Raw genomic sequence first — 15,281 nt, forward strand, 5'->3', positions numbered from 1 at the left:
TCCACTGAGCATGTGGGACAAGATCCTAGGACCCTGGGATCATGACCTGAGCTGAATACAGATACTTAACCATCTGAGCCACCCAGGCACCCCTGAAAAGCAATACAATCGTAAGAGAATATTATAAAAAACTATCACCCTCGACCTGCAAGGACGACAAGAAGCCCCAGTTCAGATGTATCTTCTCTCTCTTTATTTCCGCAAGTCTACACACTTATATACGTTTACATGACCAATCAGCGAGCAGGGTACAGGAGGGAGTGAATCAGGCTGCGCACCTAAATGAACAACTTCGCTAGCAACCAATGCTGTTTACTTCCTCTTTGGGCATTCTGCTTAGTCTCACGAGGCAATCCTAACCTGGCAACTAGCCAGGCGCCATCTTTTAATGGCGGAGGCCACCTTGGCCAGGGGCCTGCCTCCGACAAAAAACTATATATACTGAAACATTAAACAACCCAGAAGCATGGATAAATTCCTAGAAAAGTATAAACTACCAAAACTGAAATAGGAAGAAATAGAAAACTTGAACAGAGCAATAACCAGGAAGATCAAATTAGTAATCAAAAAACCTTCAACAAACAAAAGCCTGAGCTGTATGGCTTCATAGGCAAATTCTACCCAACACTGGAAGAAGAGTTAATATTCTTCTCAAACTATTCCTGAAAAATAGAAAATGAAAGAAAACTTCCAAATTCATTCTATGAGGCCAGCATTACCCTGATACCAAAATCAGATAAAGACTCCACTAAAAAAAGAGAAATGCATGCCAATATCACAGAAGAAAATGGATGGGAGAAATTCTCAATAAAATACTAGCAAATTAAATTTAACAGTATAGGGCACCTGGGTGGCTCAGAGGGTTAAAGCCTCTGCCTTCGGCTCAGGTCATGATCTCAGGGTCCTGGGATCGAGGCCCACATTGGGCTCTCTGTCCAATGGGGAGCCTGCTTCCTCCTCTCTCTCTCTCTCTGCCTGCCTCTCTACCTACTTGTGATCTCTCTCTGTCAAATAAATAAATAAAATCATAAAAAAAAATTAACAGTATATTTAAAAAGTCATTCACTACAATCAACTGGGATTTTTCCTGGTTTGAAAGGGTAATCCAATATTGACAAATCAATCAACATGAAATCTCACATCAGTAAGGGAAAGGATAAAAACCTTTTAATCATTTCAGTAGACACACAAAAAAAAATTTGATAAAGTACAACTTCCATTTATGATTTAAAAAATCCCTCAACAAAGTAGGGATAGAGGGAATATACCTCAATATGATAAAGGTCATATAAGAAAAACCCACAGTGAATATTATACTCAATTGGGGAAAACTTTAAAGTGAAGGACAAGACAAGGATGTCCATTCTCACCACCTTTATTCAACCACCTTTATTCAACATAGTACTGGGAGTCCTACCTTCAGCAATCAATAATAAAAAGAAATAAAAGGCATCCAAATTGGAAAAGAAGAAAACTCACTTTTTGCAGATGGCATAATACTACATATAGAAAACCTGAAAGACTCCACCAAAAACTACTAAAACTGAAAAAGAATTCAGTAAGGTCATAAGATTTAAAATCAATGTACAGAAATCTGTTGCATTTCTATAATAAGAAAGCAGCAGAAAGAGAAATTAAGGAACTGATCCCATATATAACCACACCTTAAATAATTAGATACTTAGTAATAAACATAACCAGAGGTGAAAGACCTGTACTATAAAAACTATAGAACACTGATGAAAGAAAGTGAAGATGACACAAAAAAAGACATTTCCATGCTCATAGATTTGAAGAATAAATATTGTTAAAATGTACTGTCTAAGACAATCTATACATTTAATGCAGTCCCTATAAAAAGACCAGTAACAGTTTACACAGATCTAGAACAAAAAATCCTAAAAATTTTTATGGAACAACAAAAGACCCTGATTAGCCAAACAATTTTGAAAAAGAAAAGGAAAGCTGAAGGCATCACCATTCTAGACTTCAAGTTATACAAAACAATATGGTACTCGCAAAAAAATAGATACATAGAGCAATAGAACAAAATAGAAATTCAGAAATAAACCCTCAACTCTATGGTCAATTAATCAACAAAACAGAAAAAAATATCCAATAGGACAAATTCTCTTCAACAAATGGTGTTGGGAAAACTGGACAGCAATATGCAAAAGAACAAACCTGAGTCATTTTTTTCACACCATATACAAAATAAACTCAAAATGAACTAAGGATTTGAAGTTGAGACCTGAGACCATAAAAATCCCTAAAGAGAACAAAGGCTGAAATGTCTCTGATATCAGCCATAGCAACATTTTTCTAGATATGTCTGAAACAAACTAAATAAAAGCAAAAATAAACTACTGGGACTATTTCAAAATAAAATACTTCTGCAAAGCAAAGGAAATAATCAACAAAACTATAAGGCAACCTACAGAAGATAGGGATAAAAGATTTTAAATTACATATTTGATAAAGCGTTAATATCCAAAATATGTAAAGAACTTATAAAACTCAACACCCAAAGAAGAAATAATCCAATTTAAAAATGGGCAGAAGACATGTACAGACATTTCTCTGAAGAAAACATCCAGATGGCCAAAAGATATATGAAAAGATATTATACATCGCTCATTATCAAGGATATATAAATCAAAACCACAGGGAGATATCACCTCACATATGTCAGAATGGCTAAAATAAAAAAACAAGAAACTAGTTTTGGTGGGAATGTAGAGAAAAGGAATCCTTGTGCACTATTGGTGGGAATGCAAACTGCTGCAGCCACTGAGGACAACAATATAAAGCTCCCTCAAAAAGTTTAAAATAAAGCTAACCTATGATCCATTAATCGCACTACTGGGTATTTACCCAAAAAATACAAAAACACTAACTCAAATGGATACATGCATCCCTATGTTTATAGCAGGATTATTTACAATATAAAAGTCATGGAAGGGGCGCCTGGGTGGCTCAGTGGTTTAAGCCTCTGCCTTTGGCTTGGGTCGTGGTCTCAGGGTCCTGGGATCGAGCCCCACATCGGGCTCTCTGCTCAGCGGGGAGCCTGCTTCCCCCTCTCTCTCTGCCTACTTGTGATCTCTCTCTGTCTGTCAAATAAATAAATAAAAATCTTTTAAAAAATAAATAAATAAATAAGTCATGGAAGCAGGCCAAGTGTCTTATCAATTGATAAAGATGATGTAGTATATATACAGTAAATATTATTTAGCCTTAAAAAGAACAAAATCTTAAAAAAAAAGAACAAAATCTTGCCATTTACAATAACATGGATGGAACTAGAGAGTATTGTGCTAAGCAAAATAAGTCAGTCAGAAAAAGACAAATGCCATATGATTCACTTATATGTGGAATTTAAGAAACAAAACAAATGAGCAAAGGTTAAAAAAAGAGAGAAAGAGAGAGACAGAGACAAACTAAGAAAAAACTCTTAACTACAGAGAACAACTGATGGTTACCAGAGAGGAAGTGGATTGGAGGGATGGGTGAAACAGGTGGTGGGGATTGAGAGTGCTTTGTTGTGATGGGCACTGAGTAATACATGGAATTGTTGAATCACTGTATTGTATACCTGAAACAATATAATGCTGTATGTTAGCTATACTGCATTCAAAATTAAGTTAAATTTAAAAATAAATGAATATTATAGAAACTTTATGACAAGTTAATTTCAAATAAATATTTTTTAAATCCCAAGTAAATATCCTCATATCTTAAAATTAATTATTAAACACCCTTCCAGAAAGAGAAGTCTAAGTCCATATGGCTTCACTGATGAATTACTATCAAATAATTTGTGAAGAATTAATATCAATTTTCCAGATCACTTTTAGGAAATTTTAGGATGCCTGATAATAAAACCAGTCAAAATTATTAAAAGAGTAAACAACTAAAGACCAATGTCCTTCATAAATATACAGAGAGGCAAATATTAGAGAAGAAAAATCCAGCAACAAGTAGGGCAATACACAAAAAAGATTATTCATCATGTCCAAATGTGGTTTACCCCAGGAAAACAAGTTATTTAACAATTTCAACATATCAACTGAAAAAAGTAAAAACAACAATAACAACACACTAACTTTTTTAAATGCAATGAAATCTATTCATGATGGAAATTTGGACAAAGAATAAGAAAAGTACTTCCTCAATCTGAGTGAAAGCCTCTACGAAAATCTTTCAGCTAATATATTTAATGGTGAAGGATTAAAGATTTTGCTCTTAAATTAAAAGAAAGAAAAACAGCCACACGTTCCATATCATCTAACATTGCATTAAAAGTCCTAACCACCATAGTAAGGCAAAAATAAGACTTGAAAAAATATGAAGATTGAAAAAAATGTAAAACTGTATATATAATATGTGATCATATATGTATAAAGTTCTAATAAAGATAAATTAAAATTCCAGAACTAAGTTTAGCAAAACTGTAGGAAACAAGTTCCATGAAATTTTATATATACTTGCTACTTGCTACAAACAGTTGGAAATTTTATAGTCTTATATATAAAGAGGTGCAATTAGAAAGAATAGTATATGCTAATCTATTTATGCCTAATCTAATAATTTCCCCAAAGAAAAAAAAATTGTGGAAACACAGCACTTTGAAAATTTCTAACCATGATCAGAATAATTTAGGCATCTCAACAAAATAAACTCTTTCAAAATTGAGCAAAGAATACTTTGACAATATTGAGGAGGAGGTGGAGGGTCCATGTAGCTATTAATATTCAGATATTCTAGTCCTTCTGTCATTTCCTTACCATCATAATCCTTATAATCATTGTAATCAGTATTAAAAGTAACATATCATTATTGTAAAAAACTATAGTTCAGTTAAAGATAAATCAATATTTAATAGGCAGTGTTAAACATTAATATGAGGTACATATACCATCATCCATCTTTACTTAGATTAAAAACAAAAGCAAAAGTAATGAGCTTGATTGTAGGACATATATTTGGGACATGATACTAGGAAATAGGATTAAAGAAGTAGGAATAGAGAAAGAGAGAATGAGGAAAAGTCAACATCTTTTATTGAGATGACAATTGTCCCTCCATTCCTCTGGGACCACAGAGAAGTACAGAATATGTAATGGATTGTAGGGTAGCTTTGTTGCACTATTGGGTATTTACCCTAAAGATACAAATGTAGTGATCCAAAGGAGCACATGCACCTGAATGTTCATAGTAACAATGTCTACAATAGAAAAACAATGGAAAGAACCTAGATGTCCATCAACAGATGAACGGATAAAGATGATGTGGGATATATATATATATGGATTATATATATATAATGGATTATATATATATATATGGATTATATATATATATAATGGAATAGTATGCATCCTTCAAAAAAACCCAAATCTTGCCATTTGCCACAACGTAGATGGAAGTAGAGAGTATCATGCTAAGCCAAAAATGTCAATCAGAGAAAGACAATTATCATATCATCCCTCTGGTATAAGGAATTTGAAAGGCAGGGTGGAGGGGTTTTGGGGGGAAGGGAGGGAAAAATGAAATGAGGGAGGCAAACCATAAGAAACTCTTAATCTCAGAAAACAAACTGAGGGTTGCTGGGGGGGTGGGGGCGGGGGGGATAGGGTGGCTGGGTTATGGACATTGGGGAGGGTATGTGTTATGGTGGGTACTGTGAATTGTGTAAAAGTGATGATTCACAGACCTGTAACCCTGAAACAAATAATACATTATATGTTAATTAAAATTTTTAAAAAATATATTTAATGAAATTGTCCTTAGATGATTAGGAAGGTGGTGTTCCAATAAAGTGTTTGAAGGATTCCCCTGTGAATAGGTGATTACCTTTATTTTAAGGCCTCTTTTACAATATTTTGCCTAGGGAAGAAGCTGATTGACCTTCATGAATTTTGAAATGTGGACCTGGTCATTGAATACTTCTTGTGGGACTTGAATTTAAGATAGATATAAAGATCTGTATACTTTGTGCCCACTATAAATCAACTCACATGCTTCTTCTTCCCCATGCTTCCTTGTCTCTAAATGTACAAGCTTGCAGTATCCAGATCCTTGACCAATACCCAACTCATTTGTCATTGCTGAGGCTATGTAGATCCAACCTATGGTACTTCTCTCATACAAGATGGAGAGTTAAATGTATTCTGTGTAAATATGTTCATTGGGATGGTCTTAATCTATTTGGAGAATAGTATGAAATAGTGATTTTTTTTTCCAAAAAGATTCCACCTAAAATATTGAAAGGAGCTATTATTGAACTAAGTTTTTTTTTTATTTTTTTCTGTGCAGCCAGTTTTAGGGAACTCCCATGTAACCACTGATGTGAAGTGATTGAGAAATATTGGTGCAAAGATATAGGTGACATGGAGCTCTGTTATCCCTGTTATTTACTTACACTGGATGTTTTTAGTTAGCTACCATATATGTCATTTTGGTCATTTGGTAGATTAAGAGGTCCATTTAATCTTATAATTCTAGAGATACGAAAATACTCAAATTATGATGAAAACAATCAATTTTAGTAACACAGTCACTATTTCCTGGATGCATGTTCAACTCTATCAGTGTGCAATAGCCCACCAAGAGCTTCAAATAACTCTAGGGGCTTGCACTACAAATTTCTTATACTTGTCAAAAATTCCACATGTAACCTAATCTATGAGGAATATCTTTACTTATATTGTATCATAATGATCATAAGTGCAAAAGTACGAGCATTTTTCATCACAGCATGGACCTGCAGTGCCCTCTCTCTACTACATCTCCTGCTAAAGGCATCTCTGTTGTCACCAAATCATGAATTGGTTCTAGGTCCACAATTATTTTAAAAGGTCTTCTTTCTATAGCCCCTTCTTTTTCTGTTGTTTCAAATTTATATTCAAATTCTAGTCAGTAATATTCAAATTCTAGTGTATTGATTTCAGGAGTAAAATTTAGTGACTCACCACTTACATATAATGTCCAGTGCTCAACACAATGAGTGCCCTCCTTAACACCCATTACCTATTTAGCCCATCCTCCCATCAACCTCCTGTCCAGCAACCCTCACTTTGTTCTCCCTAGTTGAGTACGTTTTATGCTTTGCTTCCTTTTTCCCCCATGTTCATCTGTTTTAGCTCTTAAATTTCACATATGAGTCAAATCATATGGTCTTTATCTTTCTCTGACTTATTTCTTTTAGCATAATATACTCTAGTTCCATTCATGTTATTGCAAATGGCAAAATTTCATTCTTTTTGATGACTGAGTAATATTCTTTGTATATATATATACAATGTATATATATGTATGCACATGCATACATATCCTCTTCTTTATCAATTCATCATTGATGGACATTTGGGTTCTTTCCATAATTTGGCTATTGTTGATAATGCTATTCTATAGCCCCTTCTGAGATAACTATTTCCATATAAGTCGCTGCCAAATCAGAGCCTGAGATAAAGATTTGAGTGCAAGTATTCTTTTTTTTTCTAAAGATTTTATTTATTTATTTGATAGACAGAGATCAGGCAGAGAGGCAGGCACAGAGAGGGGAAGAAGCAGGCTCCCCGCTGAGCAGAGAGCCTGATGTGGGGCTTGATCCCAGGACCCTGGAATCATGACCTGAGCTGAAGGGAGAGGCTTTAACCCACTGAGCCACCCAGGTGCCCCCAGTGCAAGTATTCTTAAGAAACAATTCCAGAAGCAGAAGTGAAGCAATGGAGAGAATGTGATGTTAGCAACGTTGTTGCTGTAGGAAATGGGTCTTGATTTTCTAAGACATATGAGAAGCAGAAAGTGGCTGTGAGAAATGTCCTTCATAAGCACAAGAGGCTGGCTCTAATCACTTACTGGATGATGGTTTCCCTAAATCTTCTATTTGATCCTAATTCTATGAAATCTCACCATTGTATACTCCACCAGATTCACTAGGTCTTTGAGGCAGGGTGAGGATATTGCAAAAAGGCCTTCTCTAGTAACAGAAAAAGCTGAAAAAGAGCACCTCCCAATTCAGACAATGCCAAGACTTCAGGTTGAGAGGGCAAAATGGAAGAGATTCCTGCAGACAAATCATTCTTGTAGAGTGATCACAAGCCTGGATTTAGCTTATGAAATCATACATTAGATTACAATATCTGGCAAGTGATTTAGTGATAACTGTAGAGTTAGGTCACATATGAGCAAAGTGCGATATCAGATTGCAAGTGACAGGGATGTAGACATGAAGCATTGGGCATTGTTGGGACACAGCCTGTATTATTTTAGCAGCCTAGACTTTTTAAAACTAAATACACCAAAGTTATTTTTACATAAACTATGTATATAAAGAATATAAAAGTAAAGCTTCTTACATTGCTTCTGGATTCATTACGCAGACAGTTCCTGAGCACTGGCATTTGCTAATATCATCATAAGTTATTCCCATACTAAGGCTTAGTAGTTGAGCTATAACAACAGCAAGCGATTCCAGACTTATGGTTCTGGGGTGCTGGAAAAAAACACACACAAACACGTAAAAAAAAAAAAAAAACCCACACTCAAATTTTAGAAGATACTTCAGCTACCTGGAAAGTAATATAATTATTAAAAATAGTCACTCAATAAAATTGAATAGAGGCATCTAATATGTTAACCACAGGTGTGCCAACCATATTGGTCTAACATGTTACAGGTACCATTACCAATATAAGAAAAATATAAAAAGGGAGATCTGAAATTTTACCAAGATGTAAATGCATGGTTCACTGGGTGGCATCAGAGCAAGAAAAATATTGTCCCAATAACTTGTTAATTATATATGAGAATTATTATAGTCATATTTGCATTCACAAAAGAAAATCTTTAGATACACACATATACACAAAATATATGTGTGTCAAATTAACAGGTTATGATCACTTATAATTTAATTATTTGTGGTAATATTTTATGTAAATTTTCCATACATTTAAAAAATCTTAAATTAACCCATTAAATTAAGCTAAATAATGACTGAAATTAAAAATGCTGACTTTCCATAGTTGTTTAAACTTTATTTTTAAAACTAAGGTAACTTTATAATTTTTCTTTTTGCAAATATAGGATACTTATTATAGCACATTTTAACCATACTAAAACACAGGCAGTTTAAGAAAAATACAAAAATTACACTATCTGTTCATATAGATCTAATAGTATTTTATTAAATATACTTCAAGATTGGTTTCTAGGAATACATTTTCTGTTTGCCTCTCAGCCCTGCACCATTTTCCACCATTTTCCACCTGTTTAGCCCAGAAAGTGAAACCAATAGATTATGTTAAAGTGTTCCTTTACCCTCTGCTTTAACCTAGATTTAATCTAAAGAGATTAAATTAACAAGCTAAGAAAAGAGTAGGACGTTTAATACCATCACTGCCAGGGTGCCTATAACTGTCTGAATCCTTGAGTGGAAGCCTCTACCTTCTGTCTGTGACTATAGGAAAATGACATTGTCCTTTCTTTCAAGTTTGACAACTAAATTTTTTTATTGCTAGCCCTAAAGTACGGCAAAGTTCCTATATCTTGCATACACATTGATAAATGGTCCCTTTATCAAATTACCACAGTTTAATTTTCAGAGAGAGAAAGGGAGAGGGAGGAAGAGTGGAAAAGAAATTGAAGAATTCTGAAGATTCTAAATTTCAAGAATTTAAATAATTGGATGTTACAAATAATAATAGTATATTACATTTTTGCTGCAGTTACAAATTTTCCTTTTTGCGGGTTAAGTAGAAAAGGTCTAGCATTATTCAATGTATCTTTGCATTTGTTTCTTATTCTGTATCTGTCCCATTCCCTGTTATCTTTTACAGCTTAGTAAGATGAAAAAACCAATATTCAAAAATTCCATTTTAGTTATTTGTGTGAAAGTATTCTCCTCCCCACCCCATGCAACTGCTTCTTTATTTTCTATCTTCTTACTACCACATGTATTTTGACTTTTCCTTTCATTGTATGATAGGATCAGATACATGAACTGAGGGCAAGAGATAATGTGTCCAGTAATATGTAATGGCATAAAAATCTTGAGACCAAGAACTAGCTTGTGTCAGTCCTCATGAAAGAGTAAATTAGTGACTAACAAGGAGTAGGTGAGTCCCAGGAAAAAGAGTTGCAAGACATCAAATATATTCTGCTAATTATTCCTACATGTTTCCATTCATCCAAAATCACCTGGGCTGTGGTTTATCTATAAACTTTTAAGAAGTAGCAATGAAGGGATATAGATCTTAGATTTTATTCCACAGATCTGGGAGATTAGGGAGGGCTATGGGTGTTTAAGAGTACAGAGAGGACCTAAGATGGAGTAGGAGGACCCTAGGCTTGCCTTTTCCTTCAAATACAGACAGATAACTATGAAGTCATTCTGGATATCCAAGAAATTGATCTGAGGACCAACACAACAAACTGTGTAACTAGAGAGAGAAATAAGAGGCCACATTATGGGAGGTAGGAGGTATGGAGAGGTAATGTGGGGAAGAAAAGGATCCCCGTGAGGGAACCTAGGTCAGGGAGAGAGATAAAAGAGAGGGAGGGGGGGAGAGAGAGAGAGAGAGAGAGGACCCCAAAAGAGATCAGACAAGAAAAACACTTCCCGAAAGACACTGAATGGTAAAATGAGAAGGGCTGATTTTCATGAACTTTAACATTGGGACTTTAATGGGACTCAAAGATTGGAGTTTTAGGTATCTACATTGTGATCAGTGTGGATCCTGGTGGGTGCTACACTGTTCCTGTGGAGGAGAGCAAACAGCCAAGTAGCAGACCAAGAAATCTGAGGATCTCTTGATGTGCACTGGGAGATAGTTTCCCTTCATAAAGAGCATCTGGGAGAGATGGCATTGTTTCTCCAAGGATAGAAGAGCTGGTAGGCGTGATTCCCTTCCCCACCCTTCAACATAGGTACACAGACAACTGCTGAGGGCTGCTCACCTGGACACTGGCACTTTGCTGCACTGGCTCTTTGCTGCTTGGTGTGTCTGTCCTTCTGGGCAAACCCACATCAACACCAGCATGGCAAGATCCTCCACCAGAGAACCAATGGGTTCATGCCATGCCAGGCCCATAAAGTTTGGAGTTTAAAAACTTAGCCAGCCTCCCTGGGATAGAATGCAGGTGGCATAGTGCTTCCAGGGTGCAGTTAGTCAGTGTGAAGGCAAAGATCTGAGCCCTGCCTGGAACACATGATGGGAGATTGTTCCTTCTTCTGGGAGAGCTTCCCAGACAATGGCAAGCAAAAACTCTTTTCTTCAGGATGATGAAAGAGGCTTACATCATTTTTCTCTTCTTCCCTTCAGCATAAACTAACTTCAGTAAGCACAGCACCAACAGTGGCAGCCTAAACTGCTTACACGAAGCCCTACCCTCTCATACTCTGCATATGCTGCTTTTCTAGAGCACTTGTGCTAGAGAACAAAATCATTGGACCAGATAAGTAGCACAAACTCTGAATGTACCATACCTACTGACCATAAAGTTCTATAAAGCTTCAGTGCTAGTAGAAATAGTATCAGGTCTCTTTTAACAAGCAGACCAGAGCACACCTAATTAAAATTCACCATACTCTGGACAAGGTCCAAACACTCCCTACTGCAGGCAAGGAGAAACTCTGCAGAGGACTGACTGAAAGAAAACAGCAGCCAAAATAAAACAGCAGAGTATACACAACATACATCAGAGACACATCCTAACATGCCAGGACCTGCACAGTATACAACCTCTTCTTAATAATGCCATTACTTACAGAAGCAGGAAATATAACAGGCTTTTCTAACACAGAGAAGAAGACAGGGACCTAGCCAAAATGCCAAGATGGAGGAATCCATCCCAAAGAAAGAACAAGAAAAGGTCATGCCCAGGGATCAAATCAAAACAGATATAGGATCTAATTGAAACAGACATACAGACATGCCTGATCCAGGATTAAACAACAATCATTAAGGATATAGGTGGGCTTGAAAAAAGCATAGGAGACATCAGGAGTCCCTGAAACACAGATATCAAAGACCTAAAAACTAGTCAGATCGAAATAAAAAATGCTATAACTAAGATGTGAAAGCAAGGGAAGGTAATGGCCACAGGATGAAAGAAGCAGAAGAATGAATAAGTAATATAGAAGAAAAAATTATGGAAAAAATGAAGAGAAAAAAATACTGGATCACAAATGCAGATTTAAGGAAATCAGCAACTCCAGAAAGCATAATAATATTCATATCATAGAAGTCCCAGAAGAATAATAGAAGGGGAAAAAGTGGGCAGAAGATTTATTTGAGAAAATTACAGCTGAAAACTTCTTTAATCTGGAAAAGAAAATAGATACTGAACTCCCATCAAAATCAGGAAAAGCTGCCCAACATGTATTTTAGTCAAATTCTCAAAACACAGACAAGGAAAGAGTCCAGAAAGCAGGAAAAGAGTCCTTAACCTATAAGAGAAGGTAAATCAGATTTGCAGAAGATCTCTCCACAGAAATTTATCAGGTCAGAAGAGAGTAGTATATATATTCAGTGTGCTTAATGGAGACAATATGGAGCCAACAATACTTTATCCAGAAAGGCTGCCCTTCATAAACGGAGAGACATAGAGTTTCCCAGACACACAAAAACCAAAGGAGTTCATGACCACTAAAACATCCCTGCGACACTGAATGGGGGGAAAAAAGACCAAAAGCAACGAAGACTAGAAAGGAATAGAAAACATCACCAAGAACACCAACTCTACAGGTAACACAATGACACTAAATTTATATCTATCAGTAATCACTCTGAATGTAAATGGACTAAATGTTCCAATCAAAAGACATAGGATATCAAAATGGATAAAACAAAACAAAACAAAACAAAAAATGACCCATCTATATGCTACCTGCAAGAGAGTCACTCTAGATCAAAAGTCACCTACAGATTTAAATTGAGGAGATAGAGAACCATCTATCACACTAACAAGTCAAAAGAAATCCTAAGTAACCATACTTGTATCAGTTTGATATAAGTATGGTTATATCAAAGATATATAAAAGATGAAGTAGGGCACTATGTCATAATAAAAGGGTCTATCTAACAAGAAATTCTAACAATTGTAAATATTTATGCATCCAACTTGGGAGCAACTAAATATATAAATTAATTAATAACAAAAGTAAGATGATTGGTAATAGTACAATAATAGTAGGAGACTTCAACATCCCACTTGCAACATCTAAACAGAAAATCCTCTTGGAAACAATGGCTTTGAATGACACACTGGACCAGACGAACTTAACAGATATATACAAAACATTTCATTCTAAAGCAGCAGAATACACGTTCTTTTTGACTGCACACAGAACATTCTACAGAATAGATCATATACTGGGTTACAAATCAGACCTCAACAAGTACACAAAGGTTGAGATCATACTATGCATATTTTCAGACCACAAAGCTATGAAACTTGAAGTTGACCACAAGAAAAATTTGGATAGATCACAAATATATGGAGGCTAAAGAGCATCCCACTAAAGAATGAATGGGTTAAACAATACTTTTTTTTAAGATTTTATTTATTTTGGGTTAAACAATACTTTAAAGAAAAAATAAAAATATATATGGAAACAAATGAAAATGAAAATATGACAGTCCAGTACCTTTGGGATGCAGCAAAGGCAGCACTAAGAGGGAAATACATAGTAATACAGGCCACCTTAAGAAGCAAGAAATGTCTCAAATCCACAACCTAACTTTCCACCTAAAGGAGCTAGAAAAGTAAAACCTAATAAAGCCTAAAGCCAGGAGAAGAGAAATAATAATGACTACAGCAGAAATAAATGATATAGGAACAAACAACAAAAGAACAGTAGAATAGATCAATGAAACTAGATGTGGTTCTTCGTCAGAATTAATAACATTAATAACCCCTAGCCGGACTTATCAAAAAGAAGAGAGAAAGGACCCAAGTAAATAAAATAACAAAAAAAGGAGAGAACACAACCAACACCACAGAAATATAAGCAATTATAAGAGAATACAATAAAAAAGTATATGCCAACAAACTGGTCAATCTGAAAGAAATGGGTAAATTCCTAGAAACATATAATCTACCAAAACTGAAACAGGAAGGAATAGAAAATTTGAACATCCCCATAACCAGCAAAGAAATTAAGTCAGTAATCAAAAATCTCCCCCTCCAAAAAAAAATATATATATTTAAAAATAAAAAAAAACCCAGTCCAGGATCAATGGCTTCACAGGCAAAGAGTTAACTCCTATTCTTCTTAAATTATTACAAAATTTCGAAAAGGAAGGAAAATATGCAAATTCATTCTAAGAATTTAATATTTCACATTTAATACTCTACAGTACATTAAAATTACCCTAGAGAAATCAAGAAATCGATCCTATTTGCCCTTGTACCAAAAATAATATCCTTAAACCTAAAGATGGAAAAGACCTGTACTATGAAAACTATAGAAGAACACTGATGAGAGAAATTGAAGAGGACATAAAGAAAGGAAAAACATTCCATGCTCATGGATTGGAAGATAAAAATATTGTTAAAATATCTATAGTATCCAAAGCAACCTACACATTTAATGCAGTCCCTATCAAAATACCAACAGCATTTTTCAGAGTTAGAACAAACAATCCTAAAATTTGTATGGAACCACAAAAGACCCCAACAAGCCAAAGCATTCTGAAAATGAAAAGCAAACCTGGAGGCATCACAATTCCAGACTTCAAGTTATATTACAAAGCTGTAGCCATCAAGACAATATGATATTGACACAAAAGAGGCACAGAGATCAATGGAACAGAAGAGAAAATCCAGAAATGGACCCACAACTATATGATCAACTAGTCTTTGACAAAGCAGGAAAGAATATCCAATGGAAAAGAGACAGTCTCTTCAACAAATGCTTTTGGGAAAACTGGAAAGCAACATGCAAAAGAACTAAATTGGACCACTTTCTTACCCCATACACAAAAATAAACTCAAAATGGATGAAAGACCTAAATGCAAAACAGAAAACCATCAAAATCCTTGAGGAGAACACAGGCAGTAACCTCTTTGACCTCAGCTATAGCAACTTCTCCAGAGGCAAGGATGATAAGAGAGGCAAGGGAAGCAAAAGCAAAAATGAACTATTAGGGCTTCATCAAGATAAGAACTTCTGCTCAGTGAAACAGCCAACAAAACTATAAGGCAACTTTCAGAATGGGAGAAGATATGTGCCAATGACTTATCTGATAAACGGTTAGTATCCAAAATCTATA

At 35.2% G+C, this 15,281-nt stretch overlaps 1 protein-coding gene across 1 annotated transcript in view; it reads right to left on the reverse strand.

Moving 5' to 3' along the window:
• The window catches only part of ADAM2 (ADAM metallopeptidase domain 2), a 135,180-nt gene that overhangs the window by 61,553 nt on the left and 58,346 nt on the right, over positions 1-15,281 (reverse strand). The window contains exon 11 of the mRNA XM_044268200.1: positions 8,361-8,497. Coding sequence (XP_044124135.1) covers positions 8,361-8,497 — 137 coding nt within the window. The remainder of the gene's footprint in view (positions 1-8,360; positions 8,498-15,281) is intronic.

Source organism: Neovison vison, chromosome 11, assembly GCF_020171115.1.
Source record: "Neovison vison isolate M4711 chromosome 11, ASM_NN_V1, whole genome shotgun sequence".
In the NCBI taxonomy this organism is placed as follows: Eukaryota; Metazoa; Chordata; class Mammalia; order Carnivora; family Mustelidae; genus Neogale; species Neogale vison.